The 18,082-nt window shown below is 41.6% G+C and overlaps 1 protein-coding gene across 1 annotated transcript in view; it reads right to left on the bottom strand.

Moving 5' to 3' along the window:
- Positions 1-18,082, bottom strand: part of GTF3C6 (general transcription factor IIIC subunit 6) — a 69,965-nt gene that overhangs the window by 36,943 nt on the left and 14,940 nt on the right. Inside the window, exons 2-4 of the mRNA XM_053716326.1 lie at positions 3,388-3,468; positions 1,314-1,377; positions 1,166-1,210 (exon numbers count right to left, since the gene is read on the bottom strand). Of these exons, the coding sequence (XP_053572301.1) occupies positions 1,166-1,210; positions 1,314-1,377; positions 3,388-3,468 (190 nt within the window). The remainder of the gene's footprint in view (positions 1-1,165; positions 1,211-1,313; positions 1,378-3,387; positions 3,469-18,082) is intronic.

Genomic DNA, 18,082 nt, shown 5'->3' on the forward strand with positions numbered 1-18,082 from the left:
TAATGTAGGCGTCAATAGTCTCCCATAAACTAATGCAGGCGCCAATAGTCTCCCATAAACTAATGCAGGCGCCAATAGTCTCCCATAAACTAATGCAGGCGCCAAGAGTCTCCCATAAACTAATGCAGGCGCCAATAGTCTCCCATAAACTAATGCAGGCGCCAATAGTCTCCCATAAACTAATGCAGGCGCCAAGAGGCCCCCATAAACTAATGCAGGCGCCAATAGTCTCCCATAAACTAATGCAGGCGCCAATAGTCCCCCATAAACTAATGCAGGCGCCAATAGTCTCCCATAAACTAATGCAGGCGCCAAGAGTCTCCCATAAACTAATGCAGGCGCCAAGAGTCTCCCATAAACTAATGCAGGCGCCAATAGTCTCCCATAAACTAATGCAGGCGCCAAGAGTCCCCCATAAACTAATGTAGGCGTCAATAGTCTCCCATAAACTAATGCAGGCGCCAATAGTCTCCCATAAACTAATGCAGGCGCCAAGAGTCTCCCATAAACTAATGTAGGCGTCAATAGTCTCCCATAAACTAATGCAGGCGCCAATAGTCTCCCATAAACTAATGCAGGCGCCAATAGTCTCCCATAAACTAATGCAGGCGCCAAGAGTCTCCCATAAACTAATGCAGGCGCCAATAGTCTCCCATAAACTAATGCAGGCGCCAATAGTCTCCCATAAACTAATGCAGGCGCCAAGAGGCCCCCATAAACTAATGCAGGCGCCAATAGTCTCCCATAAACTAATGCAGGCGCCAATAGTCCCCCATAAACTAATGCAGGCGCCAATAGTCTCCCATAAACTAATGCAGGCGCCAAGAGTCTCCCATAAACTAATGCAGGCGCCAAGAGTCTCCCATAAACTAATGCAGGCGCCAATAGTCTCCCATAAACTAATGCAGGTGCCAATAGTCCCCCATAAACTAATGCAGGCGCCAAGAGTCTCCCATAAACTAATGCAGGCGCCAAGAGTCTCCCATAAACTAATGCAGGTGCCAAGAGGCCCCCATAACCAAATGAGGAGTCCAAGAGGTGAACATCACCAAATAAAGGCGCCAAGAGGCCCAATTCACAAAATGCACACCTAATAGCACCAATGTAAACAGCAACAGTAACTGGGTTAAGGCATCTAATGTGGAGAAAGTTAAACAAATTATACCTTGGTTAGAAGTTTCTTCAAAGATCACAAAAGTGCCAAGTGCATCTGTAAAGATAGAAGAGAACATCACTTTCTAAAACGACCTACGAGAGCCACAAATAATAGAACAGTAAACCCAGAGTTACGTGGTGGAGACCCAGCCACCTACCTTCATACTCTCCCGCAAACACATACTTATCCACTTGTAAGAAGGGCTTGTCAGTGTTCATTCCCTGCAGGGAAATACAAAGAAGGAGGAGTATATTCATCAGAGATCCCCGACAGAGAGCAGGAGATTCTGGTTGTAATATGTCATCGTTGTGAGCTGTGTAATAGGGGAATTCCCAGGAGTGCATCACCTCACTGTATGTATTGCCGTCATACCCTGACCCACATCCCAACAGCATACACAGAAGTGCCCACCTCCCAACGTCAGTGCCCACCTCCCAAAGTCACACACAGAGAAGTGCCCACCTCCCAACGTCAGTACCCACCTCCCAAATTCACACACAAAGAAGTGCCCACCTCCTAATGTCACACACAGATAAGTGCCCACCTCCTAATGTCAGTACCCACTTGCCAAAGTCACACACAGAGAAGTGCCCACCTCCTAATGTCACACACAGAGAAGTGCCCACCTCCTAACGTCAGTACCCCCTCCCAAAGTCACACACAGATAAGTGCCCACCTCCTAATGTCACACACAGAGAAGTGCCCACCTCCGAACGTCAGCACCTACCTCCCAAAGTCACACACAGATAAGTGCTCACCTCCTAATGTCACACACGGAGAAGTGCCCACCTCCGAACGTCAGCACCTACCTCCCAAAGTCGCACACAGATAAGTGCCCACCTCCTAATGTCACACACGGAGAAGTGTCACAGTCACAGTCACCATTAGACCTTAGTATGGGCTGGTCACATGTCACAGTCACTATAAGACCTTAGTGTGGGCTGGTCACATGTCACAATCACCATTAGACCTTAGTGTGGGCTGGTCACATGTCACAGTCACTAATAGACCTTAGTGTGGGCTGGTCACATGTCACAGTCACCATTAGACCTTAGTGTGGGCTGGTCACATGTCACAGTCATTATTAGACTTGGGCCTTAGTGTGGGCTGGTCACATGTCACAGTCACCATTAGACCTTAGTGTGGGCGGTCACATGTCACAGTCACCATTAGACCTTAGTGTGGGCTGGTCACATGTCACAGTCACCATTAGACTTGGGCCTTAGTGTGGGCTGGTGACATGTCACAATCACCATTAGACCTTATTGTGGGCTGGTCACATGTCACAGTCACCATTAGACCTTAGTGTGGGCTGGTCACATGTCACAGTCACCATTAGACCTTAGTGTAGGCTGGTCACATGTCACAGTCACCATTAGACTTGGGCCTTAGTGTGGGCTGGTGACATGTCACAATCACCATTAGACCTTAGTGTGGGCTGGTGACATGTCACAGTCACCATTAGACCTTAGTGTGGGCTGGTCACATGTCACAGTCACCATTAGACCTTAGTGTGGGCTGGTCACATGTCACAGTCACCATTAGACTTGGGCCTTAGTGTGGGCTGGTCATATGTAACAGTCACCATTAGACCTTAGTGTGGGCTGGTCACATATCAGTCACTATTAGACTTGGGCCTTAGTGTGGGCTGGTCAAGTCACAATTAGACCTTAGTGTGGGCTGGTCACATGTCACAGTCACTTTTAGACTTGGATCTTAGTATGGGCTGGTGACATGTCATAGTCACCATTAAACCTAAGTGTGGGCTGGTCACATGTCACAGTCACCATTAGACCTTAGTGTAGGCTGGTCACATGTCACAGTCACCATTAGACCTTAGTGTGGGCTGGTCACATGTCACAGTCACCATTACACCTTAGTGTGGACTGGTCACATGTCACAGTCACTATTAGACCTTAGTGTGGACTGGTCACATGTCACAGTCACCATTACACCTAAGTGTGGACTGGTCACATGTCACAGTCACTATTAGACCTTAGTGTGGGCTGATCACATGTCACAGTCACCATTAGACTTGGGCCTTAGTGTGGGCTGGTCACATGTCATAGTCACTATTAGACCTTAGTGTGGGCTGGTCACATGTCACAGTTACTATTAGACTTGGATCTTAGTGTGGGCTAGTCACTGCTGCTACGAAACTTGCTACTCCCCCCGCGTGCACACAAACAATGAAACCATCAGTGTCAACAACATAAACCAAGCATACTCACTAAAATCTTGCATTTGTTATCAGAGTTCTTCAGGATGTCAGAATCTATAATTCCTGTTAATTCAACCAAAACCAATTGTTCCTACAAAGACAAACACAATAATTAAACCTTTATCACCAGGATACAGACCGTAGCTGCTTGGTGCATAGAAACAGCTGAAGATAGAGAAAAGTGGTTGTAACGTTGCACCACCAGGTGGCCAACTAATTGTGTTTAACTAGTAATAATGATGACAAACAGCAGCAGCCGTCACCCTATACTACATAAGTGCTAACTAGTAATAATGATACATACAGCAGCAGCCGTCACCCTATACTACATAAGTGCTAACTAGTAAAAATGATACATACAGCAGCAGCCGTCACCCTATACTACATAAGTGCTAACTAGTAATAATTATGTCATACAGCAGCAGCCGTCACCCTATACTGCATAAGTGCTAACTAGTAATAATGATACATACAGCAGCAGCCGTAACCCTATACTACATAAGTGCTAACTAGTAATAATGATACATACAGCAGCAGCCGTCACCCTATACTGCATAAGTGCTAACTAGTAATAATGATACATACAGCAGCAGCCGTCACCCTATACTACATAAGTGCTAACTAGTAATAATGATACATACAGCAGCAGCCGTCACCCTATACTACATAAGTGCTAACTAGTAATAATGATGTCATACAGAAGCAGCCGTCACCCTATACTGCATAAGTGCTAACTAGTAATAAAGATGACATACAGCAGCAGCCGTCACCCTATACTGCATAAGTGCTAACTAGTAATAAAGATGACATACAGCAGCAGCCGTCACCCTATACTGCATAAGTGCTAACTAGTAATAATGATGTCATACAGCAGCAGCCGTCACCCTATACTGCATAAGTGCTAACTAGTAATAAAGATGACATACAGCAGCAGCCGTCACCCTATACTACATAAGTGCTAACTAGTAATAATGATACATACAGCAGCAGCCGTCACCCTATACTACATAAGTGCTAACTAGTAATAATGATACATACAGCAGCAGCCGTCACCCTATACTACATAAGTGCTAACTAGTAATAATGATACATACAGCAGCAGCCGTCACCCTATACTACATAAGTGCTAACTAGTAATAATGATACATACAGCAGCATCCGTCACCCTATACTACATAAGTGCTAACTAGTAATAATGATACATACAGCAGCAGCCGTCACCCTATACTACATAAGTGCTAACTAGTAATAATGATACATACAGCAGCAGCCGTCACCCTATACTACATAAGTGCTAACTAGTAATAATTATGTCATACAGCAGCAGCCGTCACCCTATACTGCATAAGTGCTAACTAGTAATAATGATGTCATACAGCAGCAGCCGTCACCCTATACTACATAAGTGCTAACTAGTAATAATGATACATACAGCAGCAGCCGTCACCCTATACTGCATAAGTGCTAACTAGTAATAATGATACATACAGCAGCAGCCGTCACCCTATACTACATAAGTGCTAACTAGTAATAATGATACATACAGCAGCATCCGTCACCCTATACTACATAAGTGCTAACTAGTAATAATGATACATACAGCAGCAGCCGTCACCCTATACTACATAAGTGCTAACTAGTAATAATGATACATACAGCAGCAGCCGTCACCCTATACTACATAAGTGCTAACTAGTAATAATGATACATACAGCAGCAGCCGTCACCCTATACTGCATAAGTGCTAACTAGTAATAATGATGACATACAGCAGCAGCCGTCACCCTATACTACATAAGTGCTAACTAGTAATAATGATACATACAGCAGCAGCCGTCACCCTATACTGCATAAGTGCTAACTAGTAATAATGATACATACAGCAGCAGCCGTCACCCTACACTGTATAAGTGCTAACTAGTAATAATGATACATACAGCAGCAGCCGTCACCCTATACTACATAAGTGCTAACTAGTAATAATGATACATACAGCAGCAGCCGTCACCCTATACTACATAAGTGCTAACTAGTAATAATGATGTCATACAGCAGCAGCCGTCACCCTATACTGCATAAGTGCTAACTAGTAATAATGATACATACAGCAGCAGCCGTCACCCTATACTACATAAGTGCTAACTAGTAATAATGATACATACAGCAGCAGCCGTCACCCTATACTACATAAGTGCTAACTAGTAATAATTATGTCATACAGCAGCAGCCGTCACCCTATACTGCATAAGTGCTAACTAGTAATAATGATACATACAGCAGCAGCCGTCACCCTATACTACATAAGTGCTAACTAGTAATAATGATACATACAGCAGCATCCGTCACCCTATACTACATAAGTGCTAACTAGTAATAATGATACATACAGCAGCAGCCGTGACCCTATACTACATAAGTGCTAACTAGTAATAATGATACATACAGCAGCAGCCGTCACCCTATACTACATAAGTGCTAACTAGTAATAATTATGTCATACAGCAGCAGCCGTCACCCTATACTGCATAAGTGCTAACTAGTAATAATGATACATACAGCAGCAGCCGTCACCCTATACTACATAAGTGCTAACTAGTAATAATGATACATACAGCAGCATCCGTCACCCTATACTACATAAGTGCTAACTAGTAATAATGATACATACAGCAGCAGCCGTCACCCTATACTACATAAGTGCTAACTAGTAATAATGATACATACAGCAGCAGCCGTCACCCTATACTACATAAGTGCTAACTAGTAATAATGATACATACAGCAGCAGCCGTCACCCTATACTACATAAGTGCTAACTAGTAATAATGATGTCATACAGCAGCAGCCGTCACCCTATACTACATAAGTGCTAACTAGTAATAATGATGTCATACAGCAGCAGCCGTCACCCTATACAGCATAAGTGCTAACTAGTAATAATGATACATACAGCAGCAGCCGTCACCCTATACTACATAAGTGCTAACTAGTAATAATGATACATACAGCAGCAGCCGTCACCCTATACTGCATAAGTGCTAACTAGTAATAATGATGACATACAGCAGCAGCCGTCACCCTATACTACATAAGTGCTAACTAGTAATAATGATACATACAGCAGCAGCCGTCACCCTATACAGCATAAGTGCTAACTAGTAATAATGATACATACAGCAGCAGCCGTCACCCTATACTACATAAGTGCTAACTAGTAATAATGATACATACAGCAGCAGCCGTCACCCTATACTGCATAAGTGCTAACTAGTAATAATGATACATACAGCAGCAGCCGTCACCCTACACTGTATAAGTGCTAACTAGTAATAATGATACATACAGCAGCAGCCGTCACCCTATACTACATAAGTGCTAACTAGTAATAATGATACATACAGCAGCAGCCGTCACCCTATACTACATAAGTGCTAACTAGTAATAATGATGTCATACAGCAGCAGCCGTCACCCTATACTGCATAAGTGCTAACTAGTAATAATGATACATACAGCAGCAGCCGTCACCCTATACTGTATAAGTGCTAACTAGTAATAATGATACATACAGCAGCAGCCGTCACCCTATACTACATAAGTGCTAACTAGTAATAATGATACATACAGCAGCAGCCGTCACCCTATACTACATAAGTGCTAACTAGTAATAATGATGTCATACAGCAGCAGCCGTCACCCTATACTGCATAAGTGCTAACTAGTAATAATGATGTTATACAGCAGCAGCCGTCACCCTATACTACATAAGTGCTTACTAGTAATAATGATGACATACAGCAGCAGCCGTCACCCTATACTGCATAAGTGCTAACTAGTAATAATGATGTCATACAGCAGCAGCCGTCACCCTTTACTACATAAGTGCTAACTAGTAATAATGATACATACAGCAGCAGCCGTCACCCTATACTACATAAGTGCTAACTAGTAATAATGATGTCATAAGGCAGCAGCCGTCACCCTATACTACATAAGTGCTAACTAGTAATAATGATGTCATACAGCAGCAGCCGTCACCCTATACTACATAAGTGCTAACTAGTAATAATGATACATACAGCAGCAGCCGTCACCCTATACTACATAAGTGCTAACTAGTAATAATGATGTCATACAGCAGCAGCCGTCACCCTATACTACATAAGTGCTAACTAGTAATAATGATACATACAGCAGCAGCCGTCACCCTATACTGCATAAGTGCTAACTAGTAATAATGATACATACAGCAGCAGCCGTCACCCTATACTGCATAAGTGCTAACTAGTAATAATGATACATACAGCAGCAGCCGTCACCCTATACTGCATAAGTGCTAACTAGTAATAATGATACATACAGCAGCAGCCGTCACCCTATACTACATAAGTGCTAACTAGTAATAATGATACATACAGCAGCAGCCGTCACCCTATACTACATAAGTGCTAACTAGTAATAATGATACATGCAGCAGCAGCCGTCACCCTATACTACATAAGTGCTAACTAGTAATAATGATACATACAGCAGCAGCCGTCACCCTATACTACATAAGTGCTAACTAGTAATAATGATACATACAGCAGCAGCCGTCACCCTATACTACATAAGTGCTAACTAGTAATAATGATACATACAGCAGCAGCCGTCACCCTATACTGCATAAGTGCTAACTAGTAATAATGATACATACAGCAGCAGCCGTCACCCTATACTACATAAGTGCTAACTAGTAATAATGATACATGCAGCAGCAGCCGTCACCCTATACTACATAAGTGCTAACTAGTAATAATGATACATACAGCAGCAGCCGTCACCCTATACTACATAAGTGCTAACTAGTAATAATGATACATACAGCAGCAGCCGTCACCCTATACTACATAAGTGCTAACTAGTAATAATGATACATACAGCAGCAGCCGTCACCCTATACTACATAAGTGCTAACTAGTAATAATGATACATACAGCAGCAGCCGTCACCCTATACTGCATAAGTGCTAACTAGTAATAATGATACATACAGCAGCAGCCGTCACCCTATACTACATAAGTGCTAACTAGTAATAATGATGACATACAGCAGCAGCCGTCACCCTATACTGCATAAGTGCTAACTAGTAATAATGATACATACAGCAGCAGCCGTCACCCTATACTACATAAGTGCTAACTAGTAATAATGATACATACAGCAGCAGCCGTCACCCTATACTACATAAGTGCTAACTAGTAATAATGATGACATACAGCAGCAGCCGTCACCCTATACTGCATAAGTGCTAACTAGTAATAATGATACATACAGCAGCAGCCGTCACCCTATACTACATAAGTGCTAACTAGTAATAATGATACATACAGCAGCAGCCGTCACCCTATACTGCATAAGTGCTAACTAGTAATAATGATACATACAGCAGCAGCCGTCACCCTATACTACATAAGTGCTAACTAGTAATAATGATACATACAGCAGCAGCCGTCACCCTATACTGCATAAGTGCTAACTAGTAATAATGATGTCATACAGCAGCAGCCGTCACCCTATACTACATAAGTGCTAACTAGTAATAATGATGTCATACAGCAGCAGCCGTCACCCTATACTACATAAGTGCTAACTAGTAATAATGATACATACAGCAGCAGCCGTCACCCTATACTACATAAGTGCTAACTAGTAATAATGATGTCATAAGGCAGCAGCCGTCACCCTATACTACATAAGTGCTAACTAGTAATAATGATACATACAGCAGCAGCCGTCACCCTATACTACATAAGTGCTAACTAGTAATAATGATGTCATACAGCAGCAGCCGTCACCCTATACTGCATAAGTGCTAACTAGTAATAATGATGACATACAGCAGCAGCCGTCACCCTATACTACATAAGTGCTAACTAGTAATAATGATGTCATACAGCAGCAGCCGTCACCCTATACTACATAAGTGCTAACAAGTAATAATGATACATACAGCAGCAGCCGTCACCCTATACTGCATAAGTGCTAACTAGTAATAATGATACATACAGCAGCAGCCGTCACCCTATACTACATAAGTGCTAACTAGTAATAATGATATATACAGCAGCAGCTGTCACCCTATACTGCATAAGTGCTAACTAGTAATAATGATACATACAGCAGCAGCCGTCACCCTATACTACATAAGTGCTAACTAGTAATAATGATACATACAGCAGCAGCCGTCACCCTATACTACATAAGTGCTAACTAGTAATAATGATGTCATACAGCAGCAGCCGTCACCCTATACAGCATAAGTGCTAACTAGTAATAATGATACATACAGCAGCAGCCGTCACCCTATACTACATAAGTGCTAACTAGTAATAATGATACATACAGCAGCAGCCGTCACCCTATACTGCATAAGTGCTAACTAGTAATAATGATACATACAGCAGCAGCCGTCACCCTATACTACATAAGTGCTAACTAGTAATAATGATACATACAGCAGCAGCCGTCACCCTATACTACATAAGTGCTAACTAGTAATAATGATGTCATACAGCAGCAGCCGTCCCCTATACTGCATAAGTGCTAACTAGTAATAATGATACATACAGCAGCAGCCGTCACCCTATACTGCATAAGTGCTAACTAGTAATAATGATGTCATACAGCAGCAGCCGTCACCCTATACTACATAAGTGCTAACTAGTAATAATGATGTCATACAGCAGCAGCCGTCACTATATACTACATAAGTCCTAACTAGTAATAATGATGTCATACAGAAGCAGCCGTCACCCTATACTGCATAAGTGCTAACTAGTAATAATGATACATACAGCAGCAGCCGTCACCCTATACTACATAAGTGCTAACTAGTAATAATGATACATACAGCAGCAGCCGTCACCCTATACTGCTTAAGAGCTAACTAGTAATAATGATGACATACAGCAGCAGCCGTCACCCTATACTGCATAAGAGCTAACTAGTAATAATGATGACATACAGCAGCAGCCGTCACCCTATACTGCATAAGTGCTAACTAGTAATAATGATACATACAGCAGCAGCCGTCACCCTATACTACATAAGTGCTAACTAGTAATAATGATACATACAGCAGCAGCCGTCACCCTATACTACATAAGTGCTAACTAGTAATAATGATACATACAGCAGCAGCCGTCAGCCTATACTGCATAAGTGCTAACTAGTAATAATGATACATACAGCAGCAGCCGTCACCCTATACTACATAAGTGCTAACTAGTAATAATGATACATACAGCAGCAGCCGTCACCCTATACTGCATAAGTGCTAACTAGTAATAATGATACATACAGCAGCAGCCGTCACCCTATACTACATAAGTGCTAACTAGTAATAATGATACATACAGCAGCAGCCGTCACCCTATACTACATAAGTGCTAACTAGTAATAATGATGACAAACAGCAGCAGCCGTCACCCTATACTACATAAGTGCTAACTAGTAATAATGCTACATACAGCAGCAGCCGTCACCCTATACTGCATAAGTGCTAACTAGTAATAATGATACATACAGCAGCAGCCGTCACCCTATACTGCATAAGTGCTAACTAGTAATAATGATGTCATACAGCAGCAGCCGTCACCCTATACTACATAAGTGCTAACTAGTAATAATGATACATACAGCAGCAGCCGTCACCCTATACTGCATAAGTGCTAACTAGTAATAATGATGTCATACAGCAGCAGCCGTCACCCTATACTACATAAGTGCTAACTAGTAATAATGATACATACAGCAGCAGCCGTCACCCTATACTGCATAAGTGCTAACTAGTAATAATAATGTCATACAGCAGTAGCCGTCACCCTATACTGCATAAGTGCTAACTAGTAATAATGATGACATACAGCAGCAGCCGTCACCCTATACTGCATAAGTGCTAACTAGTAATAATGATGTCATACAGCAGCAGCCGTCACCCTTTACTACATAAGTGCTAACTAGTAATAATGATACATACAGCAGCAGCCGTCACCCTATACTACATAAGTGCTAACTAGTAATAATGATGTCATAAGGCAGCAGCCGTCACCCTATACTACATAAGTGCTAACTAGTAATAATGATGTCATACAGCAGCAGCCGTCACCCTATACTACATAAGTACTAACTAGTAATAATGATACATACAGCAGCAGCCGTCACCCTATACTACATAAGTGCTAACTAGTAATAATGATGTCATACAGCAGCAGCCGTCACCCTATACTACATAAGTGCTAACTAGTAATAATGATACATACAGCAGCAGCCGTCACCCTATACTGCATAAGTGCTAACTAGTAATAATGATACATACAGCAGCAGCCGTCACCCTATACTGCATAAGTGCTAACTAGTAATAATGATACATACAGCAGCAGCCGTCACCCTATACTGCATAAGTGCTAACTAGTAATAATGATACATACAGCAGCAGCCGTCACCCTATACTACATAAGTGCTAACTAGTAATAATGATACATACAGCAGCAGCCGTCACCCTATACTACATAAGTGCTAACTAGTAATAATGATACATACAGCAGCAGCCGTCACCCTATACTGCATAAGTGCTAACTAGTAATAATGATACATACAGCAGCAGCCGTCACCCTATACTACATAAGTGCTAACTAGTAATAATGATGACATACAGCAGCAGCCGTCACCCTATACTGCATAAGTGCTAACTAGTAATAATGATACATACAGCAGCAGCCGTCACCCTATACTACATAAGTGCTAACTAGTAATAATGATGACATACAGCAGCAGCCGTCACCCTATACTGCATAAGTGCTAACTAGTAATAATGATACATACAGCAGCAGCCGTCACCCTATACTACATAAGTGCTAACTAGTAATAATGATACATACAGCAGCAGCCGTCACCCTATACTACATAAGTGCTAACTAGTAATAATGATACATACAGCAGCAGCCGTCACCCTATACTACATAAGTGCTAACTAGTAATAATGATGTCATACAGCAGCAGCCGTCACCCTATACTACATAAGTGCTAACTAGTAATAATGATGTCATACAGCAGCAGCCGTCACCCTATACTACATAAGTGCTAACAAGTAATAATGATACATACAGCAGCAGCCGTCACCCTATACTGCATAAGTGCTAACTAGTAATAATGATACATACAGCAGCAGCCGTCACCCTATACTACATAAGTGCTAACTAGTAATAATGATATATACAGCAGCAGCCGTCACCCTATACTGCATAAGTGCTAACTAGTAATAATGATACATACAGCAGCAGCCGTCACCCTATACTACATAAGTGCTAACTAGTAATAATGATGTCATACAGCAGCAGCCGTCACCCTATACTGCATAAGTGCTAACTAGTAATAATGATGTCATACAGCAGCAGCCGTCACCCTATACTACATAAGTGCTAACTAGTAATAATGATGACATACAGCAGCAGCCGTCACCCTATACTACATAAGTGCTAACTAGTAATAATGATGTCATACAGCAGCAGCCATCACCCTATACTACATAAGTGCTAACTAGTAATAATGATGACATACAGCAGCAGCCGTCACCCTATACTACATAAGTGCTAACTAGTAATAATGATACATACAGCAGCAGCCGTCACCCTATACTACATAAGTGCTAACTAGTAATAATGATGTCATACAGCAGCAGCCGTCACCCTATACAGCATAAGTGCTAACTAGTAATAATGATACATACAGCAGCAGCCGTCACCCTATACTACATAAGTGCTAACTAGTAATAATGATACATACAGCAGCAGCCGTCACCCTATACTGCATAAGTGCTAACTAGTAATAATGATACATACAGCAGCAGCCGTCACCCTATACTACATAAGTGCTAACTAGTAATAATGATACATACAGCAGCAGCCGTCACCCTATACTACATAAGTGCTAACTAGTAATAATGATGTCATACAGCAGCAGCCGTCCCCTATACTGCATAAGTGCTAACTAGTAATAATGATACATACAGCAGCAGCCGTCACCCTATACTGCATAAGTGCTAACTAGTAATAATGATGTCATACAGCAGTAGCCGTCACCCTATACTGCATAAGTGCTAACTAGTAATAATGATACATACAGCAGCAGCCGTCACCCTATACTACATAAGTGCTAACTAGTAATAATGATACATACAGCAGCAGCCGTCACCCTATACTACATAAGTCCTAACTAGTAATAATGATGTCATACAGAAGCAGCCGTCACCCTATACTGCATAAGTGCTAACTAGTAATAATGATACATACAGCAGCAGCCGTCACCCTATACTACATAAGTGCTAACTAGTAATAATGATACATACAGCAGCAGCCGTCACCCTATACTGCTTAAGAGCTAACTAGTAATAATGATGACATACAGCAGCAGCCGTCACCCTATACTGCATAAGAGCTAACTAGTAATAATGATGACATACAGCAGCAGCCGTCACCCTATACTGCATAAGTGCTAACTAGTAATAATGATACATACAGCAGCAGCCGTCACCCTATACTACATAAGTGCTAACTAGTAATAATGATACATACAGCAGCAGCCGTCACCCTATACTACATAAGTGCTAACTAGTAATAATGATACATACAGCAGCAGCCGTCAGCCTATACTGCATAAGTGCTAACTAGTAATAATGATACATACAGCAGCAGCCGTCACCCTATACTGCATAAGTGCTAACTAGTAATAATGATACATACAGCAGCAGCCGTCACCCTATACTACATAAGTGCTAACTAGTAATAATGATACATACAGCAGCAGCCGTCACCCTATACTACATAAGTGCTAACTAGTAATAATGATACATACAGCAGCAGCCGTCACCCTATACTACATAAGTGCTAACTAGTAATAATGATGACAAACAGCAGCAGCCGTCACCCTATACTACATAAGTGCTAACTAGTAATAATGATGTCATACAGCAGCAGCCGTCACCCTATACAGCATAAGTGCTAACTAGTAATAATGATACATACAGCAGCAGCCGTCACCCTATACTACATAAGTGCTAACTAGTAATAATGATACATACAGCAGCAGCCGTCACCCTATACTGCATAAGTGCTAACTAGTAATAATGATGACATACAGCAGCAGCCGTCACCCTATACTACATAAGTGCTAACTAGTAATAATGATACATACAGCAGCAGCCGTCACCCTATACAGCATAAGTGCTAACTAGTAATAATGATACATACAGCAGCAGCCGTCACCCTATACTACATAAGTGCTAACTAGTAATAATGATACATACAGCAGCAGCCGTCAGCCTATACTGCATAAGTGCTAACTAGTAATAATGATACATACAGCAGCAGCCGTCACCCTATACTACATAAGTGCTAACTAGTAATAATGATACATACAGCAGCAGCCGTCACCCTATACTGCATAAGTGCTAACTAGTAATAATGATACATACAGCAGCAGCCGTCACCCTATACTACATAAGTGCTAACTAGTAATAATGATACATACAGCAGCAGCCGTCACCCTATACTACATAAGTGCTAACTAGTAATAATGATGACAAACAGCAGCAGCCGTCACCCTATACTACATAAGTGCTAACTAGTAATAATGCTACATACAGCAGCAGCCGTCACCCTATACTGCATAAGTGCTAACTAGTAATAATGATACATACAGCAGCAGCCGTCACCCTATACTGCATAAGTGCTAACTAGTAATAATGATGTCATACAGCAGCAGCCGTCACCCTATACTACATAAGTGCTAACTAGTAATAATGATACATACAGCAGCAGCCGTCACCCTATACTGCATAAGTGCTAACTAGTAATAATGATGTCATACAGCAGCAGCCGTCACCCTATACTACATAAGTGCTAACTAGTAATAATGATACATACAGCAGCAGCCGTCACCCTATACTGCATAAGTGCTAACTAGTAATAATAATGTCATACAGCAGTAGCCGTCACCCTATACTGCATAAGTGCTAACTAGTAATAATGATGACATACAGCAGCAGCCGTCACCCTATACTGCATAAGTGCTAACTAGTAATAATGATGTCATACAGCAGCAGCCGTCACCCTTTACTACATAAGTGCTAACTAGTAATAATGATACATACAGCAGCAGCCGTCACCCTATACTACATAAGTGCTAACTAGTAATAATGATGTCATAAGGCAGCAGCCGTCACCCTATACTACATAAGTGCTAACTAGTAATAATGATGTCATACAGCAGCAGCCGTCACCCTATACTACATAAGTACTAACTAGTAATAATGATACATACAGCAGCAGCCGTCACCCTATACTACATAAGTGCTAACTAGTAATAATGATGTCATACAGCAGCAGCCGTCACCCTATACTACATAAGTGCTAACTAGTAATAATGATACATACAGCAGCAGCCGTCACCCTATACTGCATAAGTGCTAACTAGTAATAATGATACATACAGCAGCAGCCGTCACCCTATACTGCATAAGTGCTAACTAGTAATAATGATACATACAGCAGCAGCCGTCACCCTATACTGCATAAGTGCTAACTAGTAATAATGATACATACAGCAGCAGCCGTCACCCTATACTACATAAGTGCTAACTAGTAATAATGATACATACAGCAGCAGCCGTCACCCTATACTACATAAGTGCTAACTAGTAATAATGATAAAAACAGCAGCAGCCCGTCACCCTATACTGCATAAGTGCTAACTAGTAATAATGATACATACAGCAGCAGCCGTCACCCTATACTACATAAGTGCTAACTAGTAATAATGATGACATACAGCAGCAGCCGTCACCCTATACTGCATAAGTGCTAACTAGTAATAATGATACATACAGCAGCAGCCGTCACCCTATACTACATAAGTGCTAACTAGTAATAATGATGACATACAGCAGCAGCCGTCACCCTATACTGCATAAGTGCTAACTAGTAATAATGATACATACAGCAGCAGCCGTCACCCTATACTACATAAGTGCTAACTAGTAATAATGATACATACAGCAGCAGCCGTCACCCTATACTACATAAGTGCTAACTAGTAATAATGATACATACAGCAGCAGCCGTCACCCTATACTACATAAGTGCTAACTAGTAATAATGATGTCATACAGCAGCAGCCGTCACCCTATACTACATAAGTGCTAACTAGTAATAATGATGTCATACAGCAGCAGCCGTCACCCTATACTACATAAGTGCTAACAAGTAATAATGATACATACAGCAGCAGCCGTCACCCTATACTGCATAAGTGCTAACTAGTAATAATGATACATACAGCAGCAGCCGTCACCCTATACTACATAAGTGCTAACTAGTAATAATGATATATACAGCAGCAGCCGTCACCCTATACTGCATAAGTGCTAACTAGTAATAATGATACATACAGCAGCAGCCGTCACCCTATACTACATAAGTGCTAACTAGTAATAATGATGTCATACAGCAGCAGCCGTCACCCTATACTGCATAAGTGCTAACTAGTAATAATGATGTCATACAGCAGCAGCCGTCACCCTATACTACATAAGTGCTAACTAGTAATAATGATGACATACAGCAGCAGCCGTCACCCTATACTACATAAGTGCTAACTAGTAATAATGATGTCATACAGCAGCAGCCATCACCCTATACTACATAAGTGCTAACTAGTAATAATGATGACATACAGCAGCAGCCGTCACCCTATACTACATAAGTGCTAACTAGTAATAATGATACATACAGCAGCAGCCGTCACCCTATACTACATAAGTGCTAACTAGTAATAATGATGTCATACAGCAGCAGCCGTCACCCTATACAGCATAAGTGCTAACTAGTAATAATGATACATACAGCAGCAGCCGTCACCCTATACTACATAAGTGCTAACTAGTAATAATGATACATACAGCAGCAGCCGTCACCCTATACTGCATAAGTGCTAACTAGTAATAATGATACATACAGCAGCAGCCGTCACCCTATACTACATAAGTGCTAACTAGTAATAATGATACATACAGCAGCAGCCGTCACCCTATACTACATAAGTGCTAACTAGTAATAATGATGTCATACAGCAGCAGCCGTCCCCTATACTGCATAAGTGCTAACTAGTAATAATGATACATACAGCAGCAGCCGTCACCCTATACTGCATAAGTGCTAACTAGTAATAATGATGTCATACAGCAGTAGCCGTCACCCTATACTGCATAAGTGCTAACTAGTAATAATGATACATACAGCAGCAGCCGTCACCCTATACTACATAAGTGCTAACTAGTAATAATGATACATACAGCAGCAGCCGTCACCCTATACTACATAAGTCCTAACTAGTAATAATGATGTCATACAGAAGCAGCCGTCACCCTATACTGCATAAGTGCTAACTAGTAATAATGATACATACAGCAGCAGCCGTCACCCTATACTACATAAGTGCTAACTAGTAATAATGATACATACAGCAGCAGCCGTCACCCTATACTGCTTAAGAGCTAACTAGTAATAATGATGACATACAGCAGCAGCCGTCACCCTATACTGCATAAGAGCTAACTAGTAATAATGATGACATACAGCAGCAGCCGTCACCCTATACTGCATAAGTGCT

Source organism: Bombina bombina, chromosome 6 (genome assembly GCF_027579735.1).
Source record: "Bombina bombina isolate aBomBom1 chromosome 6, aBomBom1.pri, whole genome shotgun sequence".
In the NCBI taxonomy this organism is placed as follows: domain Eukaryota; kingdom Metazoa; phylum Chordata; class Amphibia; order Anura; family Bombinatoridae; genus Bombina; species Bombina bombina.